Raw genomic sequence first — 23223 nt, forward strand, 5'->3', positions numbered from 1 at the left:
CCAACCCCACCGCCCTCTGGCTGAACTCCCTCTCTCACTCCGGCAAGGACATGCAGGTCCTGGGCCTCCTCCACCGCCAAACCCTTACCACCTGACGCCTGGAGGAGGAACACCTCATATTCTGCCTTGGGACTCTGCAACCACACGGGATAAATGTGGATTTCAACAGCTTCCTCATTTCCCCTTCCCCCACATTGTTCCGGTCCCAAGCCACCAACTCGGCACCACCCTTCGAAACCATCCATCCCCCCCACCACCCGCCTCGACCTATCACCCTCTTTCTCACCTTCATCCACCTATCACTTTCCCAGCTACCTTCCCCAAATCCCTCCCATTTGTCTCGCAGCTCCGACCCACAAGTCTCATTCCTGATGGAGGGTTTATGCCCGAAACGTTGATTCTCCTGCTCCTCAGATGCTACCTGACCTGCTGTTCTTTTCCAAGCGCTACACTGTTGACTCTGATCTCCAGCATCTGCAGTCCTCACTTTCTCCTCTTGGAGGAATGTTTTAAGCCATCAGTTGTAAGTGATATGAATGGTGACTGCTCACATTGCTAATGACCTGTTTTGCTTCTTCTGGACTCCACACAAGTTAATTGTCAGGGGCTCCAGACTATCCTTTTTTTTCTGCAATGCAATGATGGTGCAGAGAACTAGGAGAAGGCCCAAAACCAGAGGTATCCTCTAGCAGAGATCCAACAGCCTCCACATGAAGAGATTCAGTTAAAGGTCCCTGCGGAATGTCCAGAAGTTAGAAGCCATTTTCTCCCGATGAGTGAAGCACAGTGTTTGCACAGGCTGAGGATGTCAAGGGACACTGTCCCTAAACAATACCGAATGCACGGCCATCCTACCCCAATGGTTGTCAGATGACAGCTGCTTTGAACATTCATGCAACTAACTTCTTTCAAGGAGCCACTGGGGACCTGTGTGGAATCTCTCACGTACTCGCCCAGATATACATCAAGGCTCTAACTGTTGTCATTTATGTCAGATCACATTGCTTCATCTCATTTCCCCTTGATGAGGTCAGTGTTGCAGTTGGGCAGTAGGCTGCAGCAACATAGCTGGCTTCCTCCAGGTGCAGGATACAAAAGACTGTACACCATATCATAACGCAACTGAGTTCATCAATTGAAAAGGGTTTCATTCCATCAATGTGCAAGTCATCTGTGATCATTGGTACCACATCTTAGAAGTTTGCGACAAGCAACTGTCATAAAGTCATTATTCTTGAGATCTCTGATGTTCCAGCTGCATTTAAGAGTCTAGCCTTATAAGGATGGAGAGTAGGGCTACCCACTGCAGCTTTGGCTAATAATTCATGCAATCCTTTGGCAGAAAAGGAGTGTAGAAACACTGCAGCCCATTTTTCAACCAGGATCATACTTGGAACAGATGATAAGCCTGGTGCAGCTGAGGTTCTGCTGCTTGGACCAATTTAATGTTTTCTTGCAGTATGTTCCAGACAAAATGTGCCTCATAACCCTCACAAGCTTTGTTCCATACAACTCGAACAGGCACCAAGGAAATGTGTTAGATGCTGACAGACGAGGTGAGTTTAGCAGTCTTCTTCTGAGGGTAATTAGGACTCTGAGCAGGAGGAAGACCACCTTGCACATTATAGACCACAGCACCATTTGGCAGTACACACCACACAGGACTTAATTGACATGCGGTTCCAGTAGATGAAAGCTGGTTTCAGTGACTCTACAAAAAATGTTAATGCTTAACATGCAAACAGTTTGTTTAGTTTCTGGAAGATTAATATAGCTTCTGTTTGTTTGATTTCTGTTTGCTTTTGGTGCTTGCAAATAGAACCAAATGTTTTGAAATGACTGAATGTTTCATTTATGTGATGGTCCCACATTCAACAGTGATAAATTGTTGTGTTGCACATTATGGAAACCAAATCACTGACACAGAGAGGATTGTAAGATAGGAGTTGGATCAGGACAGTTGACCTGTGTGGCATGATGCTCAAACAGCAATAACAATAGGAATGTATAGGTGTCGTGCATTGAAGTGCCAGACATGCCAACTATTTGCTGTGAGAAGAGGAAGTTTGTGGCTTCTGTGTCACTTTTCACAGTGAAAGCCAATGGCAGACTGCCTGTGCTTGACTGGTTGTGTAGCTGAGATTACAAGATGGTTCTGGCATCAAGGATGCAGGGATATCTAACAGTGGCAAGTACTTCCAGCTACTATGAGTATGAAAAGTCTGACTCACATTTGACAATGGGGGTACCAAGACTAAGTGGTAGGTTGTTAACAAGGCAAGCTTCAGACAAACATGCTGCCTCGGGCAGAGAAATCCTCATGAAACTTGACAAAAATGGCATTTTGCTAAAAATGGGACAATTCAGATCATTGTCACAGCTTCAATCAATAACCCTGTGTGTAATTCAAAGCATTACCACCGTCAGCAAAAATATTATTATTGCTTCCAGTCTTATATCTTCACATTGTGTTTTTAGTTACTCAACCCCAGGTTTACATTGTTTCGTACATTTCACTTCATCCTGCAATCAACTGTGTTCTTACAAAAACGGCATTTTCTCCATATTTTAATTTCTTCAAAGCAAGGGTCTTGGACCCTTGAGAATAGCTGGAAGGTGACTCAAAGTATGGTCCAACCAGGGAGAGCGTAAGCCCATTCCATTCACACTTGGATACCATAATTGCATTTTTCAACATCCACATTTGTATGTCGGCATGTAAGAAGCCTAACCACTGTTCTGCTGGAACACTGATGACGAAAGACAGCCCAAGGAAATATAGTGTCTAGTGCCTTTCTGTTCAAATCTGGCACTACGGGTTGCAAAATTGAGAGACCTAATACCATTTTACAGGTTGTTGTAAAGTTAATTTCTTTCTCTATGTTGCTATAAAGATATCTTTCATCTAAATATTATTTCATTACATCATGTGATCACAAGTTTTTTTTTGAGATGATAAACATAGGAAATCTTCTTGTGTAAAGATGAGGCAATTTTAATTATTTTGGCAGAAGAGAAGACTTTTAGTTTTTTTTGTCTTTCTTCTCAGATGTATTCTTAAAACCCAGTACATTTATGAGTTCAAAGAAGTCCCATGAGGTTGAGTTGATGTCTGAAGTCATTGTATCGTTTGCCAAATATTGCAGTATTCAACAGGTGAGAGAACTTCCAATCATTCTAATCAGGTAGTCACAGGACAATTTCCAAGTCTGTTTAAATAACCAGTTTTCTCAAAGCAGTGTGTCCTGGAAGTTACTAATCTGACATTGAATATGCAAGGAAAATACATTTTCTGAATTTATTAATTTCTGAATTTATTTTTGCTTTCATTGAAGTTCTTTCCATATAAATATGAGATGGTGTGACAGTAATTTAGATGGAATGCCAACATTTTCAGCTTCCCTGAAATTAATATGTGATACATTTTGGTGATGTAGCAGTTTAGTATCTAGTAACCATGCAAATTTAGAACTTGATACAAAGGTGGTTGTACTATGAAATACTAAATCTGTTTTTTAAACTCTCCTTATGCATTTGGGATGATTTTATCTATTGAATGGGAACCATGTGTTGCAGCCTTACTGATTTTAACAGCTAGCCCTAATTAGCATGCTGCTTCCTGATCAAAAGAGATGGGACGCGGCTACTCACATTTTAAAATCAGGAAGTCAGAGATGTTGCCAATGTAATGCCAACTCTATTTCTAGTTCTGGGCAATAATGGAGCTTTAATCATATGACAATTTGATTACATGACATATGATCATGTGAAATTTTGTTGTGCTATTTCAACACATGAAATATAAACACTATTATAGAATCGTAGAAATGTTATGATGCAGAAGGAGGCTATTTGGCCCATTGCATCTGCACCAACTCATTAAATGAACATCATTACCAACTGCCAGTGTCCTGTTTTTTCCCAATATCCTTGTGTGTTATTTTTATCCAAATAATCATCCAGTGTTCTATTGAATGACCTTTGCTTCTAAAGGTTGGATCTTGTAGAGTCATAGAATCATACAGCACAGAAACAGACCCTTCAGTCCAACTTGTCCATGCTGATCTGGTTTTCCAAACTAAGCTAGTTCCATTTGGTTGTGTTTGGTCCATATACTTCTAAACCTTTTCTATTTGTGTACCTGTCCAAATATCTTTTAAATGTTATAACTGTAATTGCAACGACCACTTCCTCTGACATTTCATTCCATATGTGCGCCACCCTTTGTGTGAAATAGCTGCTCCTCAGGTCCCTTTTAAATCTTCCGCCTCTCACCTTAAACCTGTGCTGTCTAGTTTTGGATTCTCCTACACTAGGGAAAAGAAAAAGATCTTAGCTATTCACCTTATCTATACCTGTCATGATTTTACAAACTTCTATAAGGTCAATCCTCAACCTCCACCCACCAGGGAAAAAAGATCTCAGCCTCGCTGCTGAGATAGTAGTTCCATCAGTTTTAATTTTCCAAAATTCCCCAGATTCTGAAAAGGTACCATCGCATTGGAAAATAGCAAGTATCACACAATTACAGAATTATTTTGTTGCAGGAGGAGGCCATTCAGCCATTGTGCTAGTGTCAGCTATTACTTAGTCCGGCTCTATTATCCAGGGCTAATTTCCTGCCTGTTCCCCATATCCCTGAAAGCCATTTATATCCAAGTAATCATCCAGTGCCCCCTTGAACGCCTCAATTTAATCTGCCCACCACATTTCCTGACAGTGCATTCTGTACCCTAAATACTCACTAAGTGAAACAGGTTTTTCTCACATCCTCCTTGCCTTGTTCAAATATGATTCCTTTGTTTCAGAAAGAGGGGCAACAGAAATTAGGAAACTACGGGTTATAGGGAATAGTGGACCTTTAGAAATTCTCGAGACTATCAGGCAAAGTCAACATGGTTCTGTGAAAGGGAAATCATGTTTGATTCAATTAATGGGAGATTTTTGAGGAAGCAGCAAGGAATGTGGATATGGAGGAGCCAGTGGGTACACTGACCCTAGAGCTCCAAACAGCACCTGACAAGATGCCACATCAATGGCTTCTACACAGAAACAGTGCTCATTGTGTTGGGAATAACAATAGTGTAATAAGGAACAGGGTGTAGAGATAAGTCGGTCATTTTTGGATTGGCAAGAAGTAACTGGTGTTGTGCTGCAGGAAGGAGCTAGTGGCTCAACAATCTACAATTTATCTAAATGACTGGATAAAAAGACGCATGTATAGTTTCTAAATTTGTTGATGAGATAAAAATAGTTCGCAAACTAAGTTGCGAAGAGGGCAGAGGGAGTGTACAAAGGAATATGGATGGTTTAAATAAACAGACAGATCTTTTGCTGTGAGAGGCATGAGGCCACCCATAAAGAAGTGAACTGACTGTGTGCAAGACAGGAAACTGAGGATGGGGTAAAGGGCTTCCTCAGGAATCTGTCGTTTTAGAGAGCCCTGTTTAAATGCCCTGAGTGACAACAAGACACATAAAGAGCTTGATGTTTAATTTAAAATTCTGAGCAGTGCTTATCAAAATTCTAAAATATAATCTGATAATTGATGATTGCCAACCTTATCCAATAGAATTAGAATTAGCTTTTTGAATTAGAATTAGCTTTATTGTCACATGTACTGAAATGAGTACAGTGAAAAGTTTATAAGTCACCACTTATGGCATCATCTTAGGTACAAAGGTACCTAGGTACAGATTCTTGAGTACAAATTCCTACGGAAAAACATTAGAAAAATAAAGAAATGAAAACTTCAGAGTCACAGTCCGTCCAACCTAGCCCTCGCTGGCACCTCGCCTCTAGTCCACACCCCAGGCCTTGACCCCAGGCTGCACTGAACTTTGCCTCATGGCTCACGAGGCTGTGAGGCTGGAAGTTCATGCCCAGTTCATGCCAGGCCAAAAGACCACCATGCCAAGCCGCCAAGAGACTGCTACGCTACTACTACCACATTGAGCTGCCAAAAACTGCCAAACAGGTTGAGAGACAGCCATTCTGGGCTGAGAGACTGCCACACCAAGCCAAGAGATGGTCGGGCTGAGAGACTGTCACCCCAGACTGGAAGACTGCCATGTCAGGCCAAGAGACCATTACGATGGGTCTACATTAAGGCTGGGAGTTTGCCAGAAGAAAGAAGGTAATGATAAAATAAAAATAAATAGAGAAAAAAAGAAAGGAAACAGATGGAGCGGACAAGCTCTGGCTGAGGAGTCAAAGAATAAAGAAATAAAGAACAAAGAAAATTTACAGCACAGGAATGCGCCCTTCGGTCCTCCAAGCCTGAGCCGATCCAAATGTACTGTCTAAACCAGTCGGTCAATTCCTAAACATCTGAATCCGTCTGCTCCCCACCTACTCATGCATCTGTCCAGACGCATCTTAAATTAACCTAAAGTGCCTGCCTCTACCACCTCTGCTGGCAATGTGTTCCAAACGCACACCACCCTCTGTGTGAAGTACTTGCCGCGTGTATCCCTCTTAAACTTTCCACCTCTCACCTTGAAAGCGTGACCTCTCATTATTGAATCCTTCACCCTGGGAAAAAGCTTGTCTCTATCCACCTTGTCTATACCCTTCATGATTTTGTAAACCTCAATCAGGTTCCCCCCCTCAATCTCCTTTTTTCCTAATGAAAATAAACCTAACCTAATCAACCACTCTTCATAGCTAGCACCTTCCATACCAGGCAACATCCTCATAAACCTTCTCTGTACCCTCTCCAAAGCGTCCACATCCTTTTGGTATTGCGGCGACCAGAACTGTACACAGTATTCTAAATGCGGCCGAACCAATGTCTTGTACAATTTTAACATGACTTGCCAGCTCCTATACTCAATACCCAGACCAATGAAGGCAAGCATATTATATGCCTTCTTGACCACTCTATCCACCTGTGTAGCAAACTTCAGGGTACAATGGACCTGCACTCCCAGATCTCTCTGCCCATCAATTTTTCCCAAGGCTCTTCCATTCATTGTATAATTCGCTCTAGAATTAGACTTGCCTAAATGCATCACCTCACATTTGTCTAAATTGAAAACCATCTGCCACTTTTCCGCCCAACTCTCCAGTCTATCTATATCCTCCTGTATTCTCTGACAGTCCCCTATGCTTTCTGTTACTCTACCAATCTTCGTGTCATCTGCAAACTTGCTGATCATACCAACAGTGCCCCCTTCCAGATCATTTATGTATATTACAAACAACAGTGGCCCCAACACTGACCCCTGTGGAACACCACTGGTCACCTTTCTCCATTTCGAGAAATCCCCTTCAACTACTACTCTGTCTCCTGTTGCTCAACCAGTTCTTTATCCACCTAGCTAGAACACCCTGCACAACATGTGACTTCACTTTCTCCATTTGTTTACCATGGGGAACCTTATCAAATGCCTTACTAAAGTCGATGTATATGACATCAACAACTAACCTTCATCTAACAACTTGGTCACTTCCTCGAAGAATTCTATTAAGTTGGTAAGGCACGATCTCCTCTGCACAAAGCATGTTGCCTATCACTGATAAGCCCATTCTTTTCTAAATATAAATCGATCCTATCCCTCAGTACCTTCTCCAGCAATTTTCCCGCCATTGACGTCTGGATCACTGGTCTGTAGTTACCCGGAATATCCCTACTACTCTTCTTGTGCGGGGGACAATATGAGCAATGCTGTAGTCTTCCGGCACCTCACCTGTATTTACAGATGCCATAAAGCTATCTGTCAGGGCCCCAGTTATTTCCTCTCTTGCCTCCCTCAGCAACCTGGGATAGATCCCATCTGTTCCTGAGGATTTGTCCAACTTAATAACCTCTAGCCTACCCAACACGTCTTCCCTACTTATGTCAACGTGATCCAGACTAATCAAACTTCTACCTCTAACCTAAACATTCATCATGTTCCTCTCCTCAGTGAACACTGATGCAAAGTAATCATTTAGAATCTCACCCATTCACTCAGGTTCGACACACAGCCTTTCTTCATTATCCTTTAGTGGACCAATCCTTTCTCTAGTTTCTCACTTGCTTCTTATATAAGAATAAAATGCTTTGGGATTCTCTTTAATTCTGCTTGCTAAAGTCCTACTGCGCTGCTACCTTAGAAGATCTGTTAGGTGAATTTAGCAAGCAAAGCAGAACAGAGGAACCTCAATTATCCGAACAAGATGGGCGGGCACTGTTTCGTTCAGATAATTGATTATTTGATTAATCGATTCAATGCCTCTGCTCTGGGACTCAGAGTTTTCTGTTAAGTCTGTTTCCCGTTCAGGAGAGGAGACTGCAGCACACAGCGCGTGGGCCCCCGCCCTCCCCCAACACCATCTAACATCGCCCCCACCCCCGCCCAACTCCAATCCCGTCCGACATCGACCCCCAACCCCATCTAACACCACCCACCCCCAACACCGTCTAACATCGCCCCCTGCTTGCCCCCAACCCCGTCCAACTCCACTCTCTGCCCACCCGCACCCCCCCCCAACTGTCCAACACCACCCTCCGCCTGCCCACCCCCAACCCTGTCCAACATCACTCTCTGCCCGCCCGCCCGTCCCCCAACCCCATCCAACACTGCCCTCCTGCCCCCCACCCACTCCAATCCCGTCCACAGTGCCCCTGCCCGACCCCACCCCCGTCTAACCGCCCCCGCCCATGCCCCAATCCCATCCAACACCACCACCCTCCCGCTGTCCAACACCGCCTCCCTGCCTGCTCACTAATCCCGCCCTCCGCCTGCACCAAACCCCATCCAACACTGCGCCCCCGCACAACCCCCAACAACATCCATCACCCCCCTCCACCCGCCCTGCAACCTCGGCCAGCACCCTCCCCCCCCAACACCTACAATGTTCCACTAATAGCTGTAAATCAGAAAATGGAAATTGGTGAAAATTACAATCACCAGGGACATGATAATGTGCAAGCTGATGGAGTTATGGGCTGAAGTTCCTTGATTCGGATGGACTTCGGGTTGACTAATCAGGTAGTCACCTTGGTGTTAACTTTTCAAAAGTTTACCATATTCTGGAAAGTTTTCATCAACTTGTTAAATAGCAAATATGATCCATGTATTCAAGAAGGGAGAGAGGGAGAAAAGGAGAAATGAGAACCCAATTAGCTTGATGTCTTTTACGGGAAAGCTACTAGAATCGATCATTAAGGAGCTTAAACCCGGACAGTTGGAAACTTTTTAAGGTAAATTAGAAGAGTCAGCATAGTTTTGTGCTTGGGAAATCATACTTACCTGATTTGTTGGCATCCCTTGAAAGGCAACATAGTGCTGCAGATAAGACAAGACAGATGTGCTTGGATTTCCAGAAGGCACTCAGTGAGTTGCCAGGTAAAAGGTTATTGCACAAAGTGGAAACATGTACTGTATGGGTTAATATTTTAGCAGGGGTGATATATTAGCATGTATAGAAGTTTGGCTGATTGGTTTAAAACAGAATGAATGGGATAAACCAAGTTCATGAATGTGGATGCACATATGAAAGCTGGTTATGGCTTGTCCAGTGGACCCCAGTAGGGAGATACAAGTAAGAAGGGGTCTCAGCCGTTAGTACACAGGTGAGAATGGTCAATAAGCTCTCAGTTAGTGAAGGAAATTGCCACCTTCTTGGAATTATGAACTCATAGAGGGAACAAAACTGCCAGGCACAAATTGGGTTGTGCACTGGTGTTCAGGGTCATCTGAGCATAAGGAAAGCAATCAGCCCTCTGCTTATTATGAGATATCTTTTCAACAGGAAGCAACTTGATGTAACTGCAGCCGTTCCATTTGTTATTTTTGCTGAAGTTGTTTTACACTTGTACAGTAAAGCCTCAATTCCCATCTCTCCTGTCCCTAATTGTCTGCCAAACCCAACGACAGGCCAATTAAGGGGATAATAAAGGGATGCCCTCACAAACATTGAAGCCAGTAAAATTTTCCTGCATTGGTATATTTAAGACTTGGAAATAGACCCTATCCTAACTTTCTGCCCTGCCTCACAAGTCAGCTGAATTTAATAGTGGTTTATTGATCCATAATAAGCATTAAACTTGTGTTTGATCTAACCCAAATAATACCAGTAATATCCTCCAAATTTTAAGAATAGGGGCCAGATTCTGAGCAATCATGAGCTGATGGTTGGAGCAAAAGATGGATGTTGAAACCAACTATTAAATGTTCAGAGATTTTGGCTGATTAAGCAGCATGATTTGAGGCCATTTAACTACAAAAGAAAATCCCACAGTCTGTTTAAAACAATACTGCTTTTGGTGTGCTGTGGTAAGGTTTGTCAGTGAGATCAGTGGTTACTTCTAAGAAGTGTGATTTGAAAAGTAAGTAGACTACTGTAAAGAGACGAGGGATGTTCTAACTAGCCTGTAGTGTATGAATTACTTAAAACGATTTGAAGCTTAATGTGCTGGTTGCACTTATTTTGTGTAGTAACGTTTGCCTATCTGTGAGATCTAATGTGTGCAATTATACAAGATTTGTAAAAATGCTTTTATATGTCTAATGGCCAATATATTTCTGGATGAATAAAATGAAGAACTGAAACATGCTGGATATCTGAAACAAAATTAGAAATTTCTGGAGAAAGTCAGCAGATCTGGCAGCATCTGTGGAGAGAAAAAGAGTTAGCATTTCGCATCCAGTGACCCTTCTTCAGAATATATGGATCTCACTGGGGCTTTTTACGTAAAGGTATTTGAAAATAGATTTTCTGGCCATTGATAATGAATAATGCAGATGAAAAATTTATCCCTTATTTAATTGATTGGAGTAAACTTAATTTACAACATCAGATTTAAGTCTCCCAGTCTGTCAATGGAAGTTGACAAATAGATTTAAGTTGCAGGTGTTCTAAATATATATTAACCAATCCTAGATTGTTAGCTAATGTGGAAAGATGAAGTGTAAAGTGAAGAAATTGGGTAATGCAGTAGTGCATGAAGGCTCAGTGGTTAGCACTGTTGCCTCACAGTATCAGGGACCCGGATTCAATTCCAGATTTGGGTGACTGTGGAGTTTGCACATTCTCCTTATGTCTGCATGGGTTTGCTCCCGTTTTCTCCCACAGTCCAAAGATGTGCAAGTTAGGTGGATTGGCTCTGCTAAATTGCCCGTACTGTCAGGGATGTATAGGTGAGGTGGATTAGCCGTGGGAAATGCAGGGTTACATGGATGGGGTAGAGATGCTCATCAGACAGTCAGTGTGGACTGGTTGGGCCAAATGGCCTGTTTCCACACTATAGGGATTCTATGATTAGCACACACCATTTTCTGTGGGGTAAACTGTCCTCTGTGCCAGCTTTGAAGGCTCTTACATAAAATGAAAAAGAGCAGTGCAGCCAAAGTTTGGACAAATTGTGAATTTTAATTATAAGAGTGCCTAAGGGTGTCTCATGGAAATGTCAGTGGTGCTACAAGAATGCCTTTTCTGATTGAATTGATGTAATTGGAACAATTTCACCCATAATCAGATAATGTTTCATTCTAATAATGGTTGGAAGGAGTTTTTAAAAACTGTCCATAGCACTGACCCTTTCAAAAGCAATATACATTCCTCCAAAAATTTGCTATGATCAAAAAAAACTGTACATTTAAATTAACTTTGGAACTAGTATTAAAGGTCACCAAACTATAGCTGATGTATACATGTAATGACCAAATATATTCCAAAAAGTTTTTGAAAAACATTTCAACAAGAATTGAAGAAATTTATTGTGGTTCCAGATGTTTCCAATATATTATTCAAAGCTCTCATCTCCAGATGTGACCTCATCCGTGATATCATAATCATTTGCTAATATGCAATGTATACTCTTCATTTAAGAAAATAATGGCTGTCATATCATTTGACAGCACTTTTTATAAATTTGGCTGCAGCTCTAATGATGACATCATTTTGTATCTTCAGAGGGACAGACTGACTGTTGGGAAGCTTTCAGAAATTAAGACCCATCAAATATGCAAATGTGTATACATTTTCTTAAAGCGTAGATAAATTGTTGATGAAATTTATCGATGCAGGGGTTAGTCAATTTTGTTCAGCTTTTGAATAGAAAGAGTAAGTACATAGATGCAAGATGTATCTCCCACAGAAGGGAAATTGGAATGAGTTGCCAGAGACTACTCTTGCAGTCAGCTCAAAATTGACATTGATCATAGGTAAATGATTCCTTTCTCACTGGAAACTTTGCTGTGCACATATACGGCAGCCAGAAGAGAGGAAGGAGTCAAACAATGCATATACTGCTCGGGTATCCTGTTTAAAAGGCCAGTGGTGAGTGTTGTCATTTTGATTCATTATGATAGGACTTTTTCATTGGCAGACAATTTTTTTTTTCCTTTTAATCAGTTGATTTGTTTCAGGACATTAGTCTTGAGATAAATTAATGCGAGGTATATTTTGAAAAGCACTATTTTAGATCATCAGTTTATCATAATCATATAATGATAATGTGTAAGTTGGACCTTTACTCACTGGAGTTCAGAAGAGTAAGAGCCCTTTCATAAAATAATATTTTGAAAAAGAAACTTTGAATTCAGCATGATAGCTTACAAATGCTAGACATTGATGAATTAAAGCTTTAGTAGATGGTTTACAGGACATAACTGGAGATTTAATTTTAAACCTTAACATATTTTCCATGTAATCTTTTCAAATTCTCCATTTTGTAATATTTTCCATGATTTTTATCTTTAGGCAATATTTAATTCGGGTTGTAAAAATGGAAATGTGGCCTTAAGGAGCACTTTGACATGAAGAACAGAGGAGCTTTTTTAGATTAGATTCCCTACAGTGTGGAAACAGGCCCTTCGGCCCAACCAATCCACACCAACCCTCCGAAGAGTAACCCACCCAGACCCATTTCCTTCTGACTAATGCATCTAACACTATGGGTAATTTAGCATGGCCAGTTCACCTAACCTGCACTACTTTAAATGGAGAGAGACTGCAAAAAACTGCAGAAAAATTGGATTTGGGAGACTTCATGCATGAATTAGAAAAACTAGCATCCAAGTTCAGCAGGTAATAAGAAAGACAAAAGAAATGTTGGCTATTTCAAAGGGAAAGCAAGGAATTGTACATAGCACTAGTCAGACCACAGCTGGATCACTCTGTGCAGTTCTGGTTCCCTTATCAAAGGAAAGATTGGAGACAATCCAAAGAAAGTTCACTATTGATCCTGCATGTGGAGGGACTGCCTTATGAAGAGACGTTGTGTAAGTTGGACCTATACTCCTTGGAGTTCAGAAGAGTAAGAGGCAACCTGTTTGAAGCTTACAAGATTCTTAGGGAATTTGACAAGGCAGGTACTGAGAGGTTGTTTCCCCTTGTCGAGTCTTAAGACCAGTGTTCTTAATCTCAGAATAAGGGGTTACACATTTAAGACAGAGATGAGGAGGAATTTAATAATCAAAGCTGAGGTAGACAGATTTTTAATCAGTAAGGAAAACAAATGTTATAGATAGAATTGATGATTATCAGATCAACTATGATCTCATTGAATGGTAGCACAGACTCAATGGGCTGAATGGCCTACTTCTGCTTTAAGGAAGACTTAATTCATTGGGACCCTAATGATGGAGTGAAGTATAGGATTTAAGTCAGAGGTGGGTTGAGCCTCATATTGTTTCATGGTTGCTATCTATTTTCAATCTGTCTGCATCCCGTGAATAGTCAGTACCTTAAGTCCTTTTTCAAATTAAGTCTTACCTTCAAGGTTGAGTCAGAGGTGGACGGGAAACTTGTGGCATAGGTTGTTTGAAAGTTGGCATGCACCAATCCAATTTGTGCGTTTGGTTCTGGGATGAATTTTTCTTGAAATTGTCACCAAACAGGGAAACAGGAGACTGCTAGCTTAGATGGAAGGTCAGAAGACAGATATGCGGATAGGCAGTGAATTTATGGGATCTGTAGATCTTTAAGAAAGGTACTTGGTACACTTGGACACATAAATGTATTCCAGAAACGCCCTGTTGTCTTGTTTATGTTTGGGTAGGGATGCATTCTTACTCTTATACCTGGCCATATCAGCCTCAGTACCTCCAACTGCTAAACAATCCTCCTCTCCTCTGATCTTCAATGGGTCTTTCTCTGCAGGGAATGCTATATGGTTGAAAGTATCTTATTTCAGATGACATATTAAACTAAGGGCCCACCTACTCAAGTGGATTTAAAAGGTCCTACTGCACTATTTTGAGGAAGAGCAAGGAAGGAATCCTCAGTGTCCAATGCAATATTTATCTATCATTCAACGTCACAAAAAAGATATGAATATTATCACATACTGTTTTTGGGGTTTTGCAGTGTGGCTGCATAATTTCCTACATTACAGTACTGACTGCACTTCAGAAGTATTTAGTGGTTGTAAAGAATCCTGAAGTCATAAGAATGTAAATATTTTTCTATTTTTTAATTCTAGATGATTCAGTGGTGATAGTTGTTTCTAATGGAAGTGAGGGGTGTGGTGCTCTTCATTTGCACCCAATCAATTACTGGGCCCTGTTTGGTCTGCCTTAAGAATTAATGCTATGTTTTGAATCTGTGTATGCCAAGAAAAAAAAGAACTCAATAACCATATTATGTAAATTATAGAATCTATACCATTGTTCAAACTTAGCAGCTCCATGGACTCAGTATTTACTTGGTGTTTCCTTCCGAGGAAGTTCTTTTGTGGCATCAATTCCTTCATGTATTGGGATACACCATCTGTTTTACTCCGTGCCTGCTGTTAGGTGTCAGATTTGATTATAAAAATAACAGTTATAGCTACCTAGGCAGTGTTATTGTTACATAAAAATTTCCTCTTGCGGTATGTTTATATTATTTTTTGAAAACCATGCAGTCCCACAATTTTGTTAGTACCTTCTACATTACAGTAAAGTCATACTAATTCCCAATTTTCATTTGTATCAAAATACAATCTATAGGTGTGATAGGTTGACTAAAAATCTGAAGTAGGATGTGAGGATGAAGGCAGGCAATTTGAACAAGACCTGCGCAATGCCAGAAAAAGGAGAGAGAGTGCTGAGCATTTTAAGCAGAAACCAGAAATAAAAACGTTGTAGCCCAGAAACTTTGCAGGTGAGAGATTCTGTGAGGATGGATTGTTTTTTGATGGAATTCATTCTCAGGATTTAAACTCCACTTGTATCAAACCACATGCTGCGGAATTATCAGCGAGCTACTAACATTCTATGTAAAGTCCTTATATAAGTTTCCAGATATTAATTTTATAATTGAAGTACAATGAAGTCAGATTTTGTACTTTGCCAACTCACAACATGGTATCAAAAATTATCTTGATTAGATTAGATTAGATTAGATTAGATTACTTACAGTAGTGGAAACAGGCCCTTCGGCCCAACAAGTCCACACCGCCCCGCCGAAGCGCAACCCACCCATGCCCCTACATCTACCCCTTAACTAACACTATGGGCAATTTAGCATGGCCAATTCACCTGACCTGCACGTCTTTAGACTGTGGGAGGAAACCGGAGCACCCGGAGGAAACCCACGCAGACACGGGGAGAACGTGCAAACTCCACACAGTCAGTCGCCTGAGGCGGGAATTGAACCCGGGTCTCAGGCGCTGTGAGGCAGCAGTGCTAACCACTGTGCCACCGTGCCGCCCTTGTCTTGAACAAAATTAGTCCTACACAATGACCTATTATGTTCTTTGAGGTACTCTTGAACAAATATGCAAAAAATAATTTGATTCATAAACCTTATAACCAGAAACAGTTTTTCAAATTAATGCACAATCTTCCAAATAAATCTGGTAATATTTATCTAACTGTTATTTTCCTGAAAGACAATGGTTCTAATACCAAACAAAATATAAAAGAATGGAAACACTGACATAAACTTGCATGGTTTAATTCTATGGATATAAGATTCCTGATCGAGACTGTTTTATGTCAAAGAGTTTTGTTGATAATGACCTTTGATTCAACTGTAGTTAATTTTAATGCAAAGTTATTTTTCATAATCTAAGGTTTTCTAACTTCTTTCTGTGCCACCCCAGGCTCTCTATTTCTGAGAGTTAACTAATTTTAAATCCAAATATACAACATACATTTAACCTTTCCAACAGTTTTCTTTATTGTTTCCGAATTGAATTTCAAATTCCCAAATGTTGTGGTTTAATCGGGTTACAACTGTTTCAAGGATGTAATGGTTCCATGTACCATGCTGCACCAGAACAAAAACAAATTAGGGGAGCATTTATGTAATGTCTTTTAGGTAGCCAAATGTCCTAAGGCATTGTTGGACATACACTTTTGTATTGTGTATTTCTAATACTTCAGTTATTTTGGGAATATCGTCCATGGTGTCAGGTTTGCTGACAGACATTGACACAAACCAGTCCTTGATCCCCTCAGCACAGCATTTCGATGATACTGAAGGCAGGAACTAAATAAATAGTAGGCCATTTAAGATTGAGATGAGGGAGCATCTTCAATCAGAGGGTGCTTCATTAGTGCAATTTGCTACCACAGAAAGCTGTGAAAGCTGGTTCAGTGAGTATATTAAAGAAAGAGATTGATAATGTTTTAGATATTAAAAGGCATCCAGGAGATTATAGAGAAAGCAGGGTTATGGCATTGAGATAGAGGATGAACCATGGTCAAGAGTCTTAAGAGTTGTTGGAGCTGTACCCATCCAGGCAAATGAGAGGTATTCCATTACACCCCTGACCAATGTTACCACAAATCATTTTTCTGCTCCATGGATCTTTAAGGGCACAGCTTTTATAAGTAGAAGCTTATGCGTTAGCCCACCTTATGGCCTCCATCGAACCTTCTAGTGTTTGCAATGCACTTTAGAGGGAACATTGCTTTTGACTTGTTCCTTTTAGGTGGTGGATGGGTTTTGGGGAGTCAGGGGGTAAGTTACTCACTGCAGGATTATAAGATTGGGCAAAGATCAATCTAACGCTTCCCTCTGTATAAGCAGTGTTGAATCACAGTTAAGGTTTCTTAAAAATCTCTAACTCTTGTAAGATTTCCCTTTTGAAGGAATTAGTGGTCTGAAGATATTTTTGCACAACATGGAAAATTTACCATGACTGGCAAGCTGTGTATCCCTATTATTCTAGCTTTTTGAAACTTTAAATCTTGAAACTAGTTACGTTGTGAATCCTTTTATTATGTGGCTAATGATTGGGGTTACTATGAAAGATTTCAACTTATATATTAATTTAGACATTTTGAAACCAGTTTATTGTCATTCAAATCATTCAGTGTGACATTGATATGTTGGTTAAAGCCTTTTTTTGCTTTTTAAAATCCTTTATTGGGATGTAATATTGCTGCTGAAAATGTGTTGCTGGAAAAGCGCAGCAGGTCAGGCAGCATCCAAGGAACAGGAGAAGGGCTGATGCCCGAAACGTCGATTCTCCTGTTCCTTGGATGCTGCCTGACCTGCTGCGCTTTTCCAGCAACACATTTTCAGCTCTGATCTCCAGCATCTGCAGTCTTCACTTTCTCCATGTAATATTGCTAACAAGGCAAACAGTTGCCCATCTCTAATTGCCTTTCAGATGGGAGACACCATCTTGACCCATTGCAACCATTCTGGTTCGGATACACCCACAAAGCTGTTAATAAAAAATTTCAGGGATCTTGATCCAGTGAAAGTGAAGGAAATGTGGTCAGCATGGTTTGTGGCTTGAAGGGGAACTTGCAAATAATAGTGTGCCCAAGCATGTGCTGCCCTGTTCCTCTAGGTGTTGAAGTTATGGGTTTGGAAGGTGCTGGAGAAGGAGCTTGCTGCTGTGCATTTTATGCTTACTATAGTATACACTGAAGCCACTGTGTGTTGTTGGTGGAGGGAGTGAATGTTTCATTTGGTGGATGGGATGCTGATTAAGCGCATTGCATTGTCTTTGATAGTATTGTGTTTCTTGAGCATTTTGTGGAGTTGCACTCATTCAGTCAAGTGTGCACTATTTTATTAAACTGCTGCCTTGTTCCTCGGAGATCTGTATTCCTTCAATTCCAGTTTATGGTGCAACTGTAATTTACTTTGTCCCAACAGCTGTCTGGATCAAAGTTCTGAAATCCCATGCTTAAATCTCCTTACCTCTCTTACTTTAAGATGCTTTGTAAAACTTGCCTCTTTGACCAAGCATTTGTTCACCAGTGCTAATATCTTATGTGGCTCAATGTCAATGTTTTCCATATAATACTTCAGTAAAGTGTCTTGGGGGTAATTTTACTTGTTAAATTTGCTGTATTAATAGAGGTTGCATTGTCTTCCTAAGAAGTAACATACATATACTATGTCTGCGTTTTTAGTTTTCTTTTAGTGTGAGTTAGTTTGCTAATTCCTATCCTCAACAATGCACCCAATACAACATGTGAAACAGTGACCAATCCTCAACCTTTTCACAATGTTAATCTGGAAACTTGTCTATCTGAAATTGACAGCATCCTTGAAATCTTTAGTTCACTACTTTCATTCCTTCCCTAAGTCTAGCTTTCCATTTGCACACACAGCTGACTCAAATTTGTGCTTAATATTTGTTGAAATTAACCACGTACTGTAATATAATGTGCTACTTTGGTTTGGTTGAAAAACATTTGAAAAATTTTTGAATTTTAGTTCTGATTAGAAGAGGTTTAATATTGTGAAATAGAATACAGATTGTTTTTAGAACTTATAGAGTTTGGATTTCTTTATGTAATATAGATAAGTCAACACTGTGGTGGTTTTAGTACCATTTAACTTTTGACTGTGAGAGATTATCATGTCTTCCTGAGATCTGCCGCTCTATCATTAACCCAATTTCACATACTCTTACCTTATATTTGACAAATTTGATTGTCAAAATCAATTTTTATTGGACTGAACTACAGCTTTATTCAATCTGAGAAAACACCTAATCAGTTGCCAAAGAGGAAGTAAACGTGGAAAGTTCCTGCTGTGAACTGTTGTGAGGGAAACTTTTTATACTGCTGTTTGTCTTTTTTTTGAATGAGTAGGCTCTCATCGCTCATGAGAATTAAGACAGTATTCCATGGAACTCCATTAAGTGCTTTCTATAAAGCGCGCAACATTTTGTTTCCCAGTAAAATGTTCTACCCCCACCACCGCCCCACAAAAAAATCCACTCCATGATATTATACTCATTTTGTGCTATACAGTTTTATAGCTGACATCCCAGATGATTTGGTTACATTTACTTGTCGTATGGACTCAAGCACTTTCCGTGGACTCTAAAAAAAGAAAGCTGAGAACTTTTTGTCAAGACTTTTCAATATATTTTATGAAAAAGAATTCAATATAAGGCAGTAATTTAATCTCAGAGGCCCTGCTGAGAATCAGGACCCCTCAAGCTTCACCCTTGCGGTTTATGATGTGATTAGAATGGCTTGATTGAATTACTGCCTTGTAACTGTGTTACGTGTAGTGAAGTAAAACCTGATATCACTGCAGTACAAATCATGTAGTATAATGGAACTGTGGTTCAATTGTCACTGCTTTTCGTCTGAATGTTCCACAACTGTCTTCACTAATGCTATGTTTTCCTCACAAAATTTCATAATATCAAAAATAAGCACCATTAATGACAGTTGTAGTCATGAGCATATGTAAGACTGTTTCCTTCTGCAATATGTGGTCATAATTAGTCACACTCAACAAATGAACATTGTTTGTTTTACCAAACGTTTAAACATTTTCTTCATTACTCATTTTGAGTATTTGTGCCCTTTGCCTTTTCAATTTCTCCTTAATGTCTTCCTGCCTTAGGTGGCACAAAAAAGTAACCCGAACTATAAGTGGAATAGTCTTCAGGTATATGACATGAGTGTTCCACATTTTCATTTTGATACATGCTTTGGTCAGTGTTGCAGGATTGGCAGAAGGTTAGCACAAGATGTCTAATGTGCTGTAATATCGGCGTTCGACCTTCTCAACTATCTTTTCCATCAATTACTCTTTGAATTAAAAAATGTAGATGAACAGCTTGCCTGAATGTTTTCATTTATTTATCATACAGTTCCCAAACATAAAACACTTTACATATGCACATTTGCTCATTCTCAAGCCTGCATTCTGTTGATTTTGCATATAAAGATTGCTTTAAAATTAATTTAAATATGCATTTTTAGTGTATTAAAGCACTGAACAGGGAAAACTCTGAACATAATCTTTTAAGTTTGCACTAATAATCCCTATTTTGAATCTTGTTGGGCAAATTAAATGGGGATCCGATTACCAAACTGCAGCAATATAACCAAAAATGATTATTCACTATATAGTGTAATATACATTATATTAAAAGCTGCTGTAATGTTCTCAGCTATTCTATACCGAAGCAATAACAAATAAGTATTTGAAAGAAAGTATGTTGTGCCAGCTGGCTATCCCAAATATGGATATTTTATATATATTATTATTTATTTGCCTCGCTGTCTTATTTTCTTTCTATTCCTTTGATGTTGTCTTGAGAAAAGCGATACAAGATTTGACAGGAGTGACAGTTAAAGTTTTGATTGCTGGTATAATTGTAATATGCTTAAAATCCTGTCATCATTTAATTTTCCATTGCAGAATTAAGTTACTATGGGCAGGGTTTTCAGCCACTGATGAGAGATGGTCATATAGGCAAAAAAAAAGGTTTTGCTCGCAAGCCAGTTTGCCAGCTCCATTGTTTACTCAGGACATTCTTCCAGAGATAGGATCAGTGGTTAAAAGACTGCAAATGGCCCAGCTCCATGTTTTAATTTGTAAGTTTAAGAAGTTGGAGATAAATGCTTTCAAAATAAAGACTCTCCCTCTTTCTCTTTTACCTGGAACTGCAAGTTTGTTTTCATTCTGAACTGGAGGCCCTCCTCCTATTAGTTCAATCAATTTTGCGAGCCCTCCTGCTGCCCTTAATTGGTGCAAGTCACTGTTTTCCACATGATGTGCGGTCATGGCCCCACTCTCCGGGTCACATCCAAAAAGGTAGGTTCCTGTCCAATGAGTCAGCTGATTATTTGGGAAGGGTTAGCATTGATAATGTTTATATATGTTACAGTCTAAGGCATAATATTGCACAGTGCTAATTGCCCTGTCTCAGTTCCAGCTTGATATATTAATAATACTATTTTAATATTATTGCTACAGATGTGAATGAAGCGAATATTTTATTTATTAATGTAAGTTTTTATATTTTTCCAAATGAAGCATAATGCTTCATATTTCAAGTATTCCTTTGTGTCCAGTTTGGAGCAGAATAAGAAAGGAATTACATGAAAAGAAAACATGAAAATATTATTCAGTTATGAATATACATTTGGATTGCAATTGACACTGCTTATCTCAGGGTATTATAAATTGCCTTGTTGTTTTAAGTTATGATAATGAGCTTGAATGTTTTATTTTGATTTCCTCTAGGTAATTGATATCGGATCAGGAAAGGGATATTTGAGTTCTTACTTGTCCATGCAGTATGGCTTGAATGTGTATGGCATAGATTCTTCTAGTACCAACACGAGTGGGGCAAATGAAAGGAACAGAAAATTAAAAAGATATTGGAAGGTTTACCAACGTCAAACAAAGCGTCAGAACCAACACAACTCTGCACCAAAAAATCTGGAAGAAGAGCCAGCAAATAATATGGAGAGTTTTGAGGAAGCCAAGGAACAAATTAGTCTTGGTGGGGAGCAAGAGAATAGTCTACAAAACCAATCAAGCCATATACAAACTCCTGTTATGGATACTTCCTTAGATTTAGAGACCAGCGAGAGAAGTAACAATGTTGTATCTGCACAGTTTGTGGGATCAATAGAAACTGAATTTGATGGCACTGACAATCTGTTTCTGGAATTTCTGTCAACTGATGCAGTGGAAATGAATTCACTGTCAAGGAAAAAAAGAGATCTTGATGATAAAGAGAAAGAGAGAAGGAAAACTGCAGGTTTGGATGCGAAAGCAAAACAAATCAAAGAAGCTAATCTCTACTCTCCATTAACACTGCATGTTACTTCCACAACTGAACTCCAAGACATCATTTCTGACATAAAGGTTAGCCTTCCTTAGTCAAACTGCAATGTATAAATATAGAATGGGTGGCTGGTTTATTCAACTGGCACAGACAAAATGAACTGAATGATCTTTTTCTGTGCCATAAAGTTTCTATGGTTCTACAGTCTTAACTAATATCTTAAGATTGTGTGTGTGACAAATTGGGTTAACATACTCTTCATTCAACTTTGGAACCCAGTTTAAATTCAGCCTACAATGATGACTTAAAGGCAACTTTTTCAACTAGCTGCCACTCAAAAGCAACCACCTAACCATTCTAAACCCAATTTTTAGCACTTATCCAATAGCCTAGTATGTCCTGGCATCACAACTGTATATCTAAATATTCCTTAAATGTTATGAGGATTTCAGCCTCTACCAGCCTTACAGGCAGTGAGTTTCAGATTCCTACTACCCCTTGGATGACAAAGGTTTCCTCACACCCTATCAAAATCTTCTGTCCCTTAAATCTTATGTCCACTGGTGTTGATCTCTCCACCAGGGGAAACCTTTGTTCTTGGCTATATCCTTCATAATTTTATACATCTCAATCATGCTTCCCTTAGTCTCCTCGACTCTAAGGAAAACAACCCCAATCTATCCAGCTAATCAACTTATCTTCATAACTAAAACTCTCCAGTCCGGATAACATCCTGGTAAATCTCCTCTTGCACCCTCTCTGGTGTATTCACATTCCTCCTGTAATGTGGATTCCAGAACTGCACATAATATTCTTAGTGTGGACAAACCAAAATCTTACACAGTTCTAACATAACCTCCCTCCTTTTAAACTCTTTGCCTCTCTAATAAAGTCAAGTATCTCATATGCCTTCTTAACCACTTTATCTATCTGTTCTGATCCCTTAAGGCACCAGTCGACCATGTGATCCTTTGTGTTGCTCAGGTCCTACTGATCTTCATATATTCCATTGTCCTGTTTGACCTACCAAAATGCATCATCAGACATTTATCCAAAATGAATTCCACTTGCCACTGATAAGCCTATCTGACTAGTTCGCCTATATCCTCCTGTCATCTAAGACTATCCTCCATCCCAATTTTTGTGTCATCTGCAAACTTATTGATTAATCCTTCTGCTTCAAATTCAAATTGCTTATATATGCCACAAACAGCAAGAGCTCCAAAACTGAGCTCTGTAATCCCCACTGGGCACAGGCTTCCAGTCAAAAAAACACCCTCGACCATCAC

The 23223-nt window shown here is 39.9% G+C and overlaps 1 protein-coding gene across 11 annotated transcripts in view; it reads left to right on the top strand.

Annotated features, from left to right (window-relative positions):
- Positions 1-23223, top strand: part of mettl25 (methyltransferase like 25) — a 90319-nt gene that overhangs the window by 12450 nt on the left and 54646 nt on the right. For all 11 annotated transcript variants that reach the window (XR_011953402.1, XR_011953401.1, XR_011953399.1 and 8 more), the window contains 2 exons: positions 3050-3156; positions 21385-22014. Coding sequence is in view for 3 of the 11 variants with exons in the window: in XM_072551627.1 (XP_072407728.1) it covers positions 3050-3156; positions 21385-22014 (737 nt within the window). In the remaining 8 variants the exon portion in view is untranslated. The remainder of the gene's footprint in view (positions 1-3049; positions 3157-21384; positions 22015-23223) is intronic.

This window comes from Chiloscyllium punctatum, chromosome 32 (genome assembly GCF_047496795.1).
Source record: "Chiloscyllium punctatum isolate Juve2018m chromosome 32, sChiPun1.3, whole genome shotgun sequence".
NCBI lineage: Eukaryota > Metazoa > Chordata > Chondrichthyes > Orectolobiformes > Hemiscylliidae > Chiloscyllium > Chiloscyllium punctatum.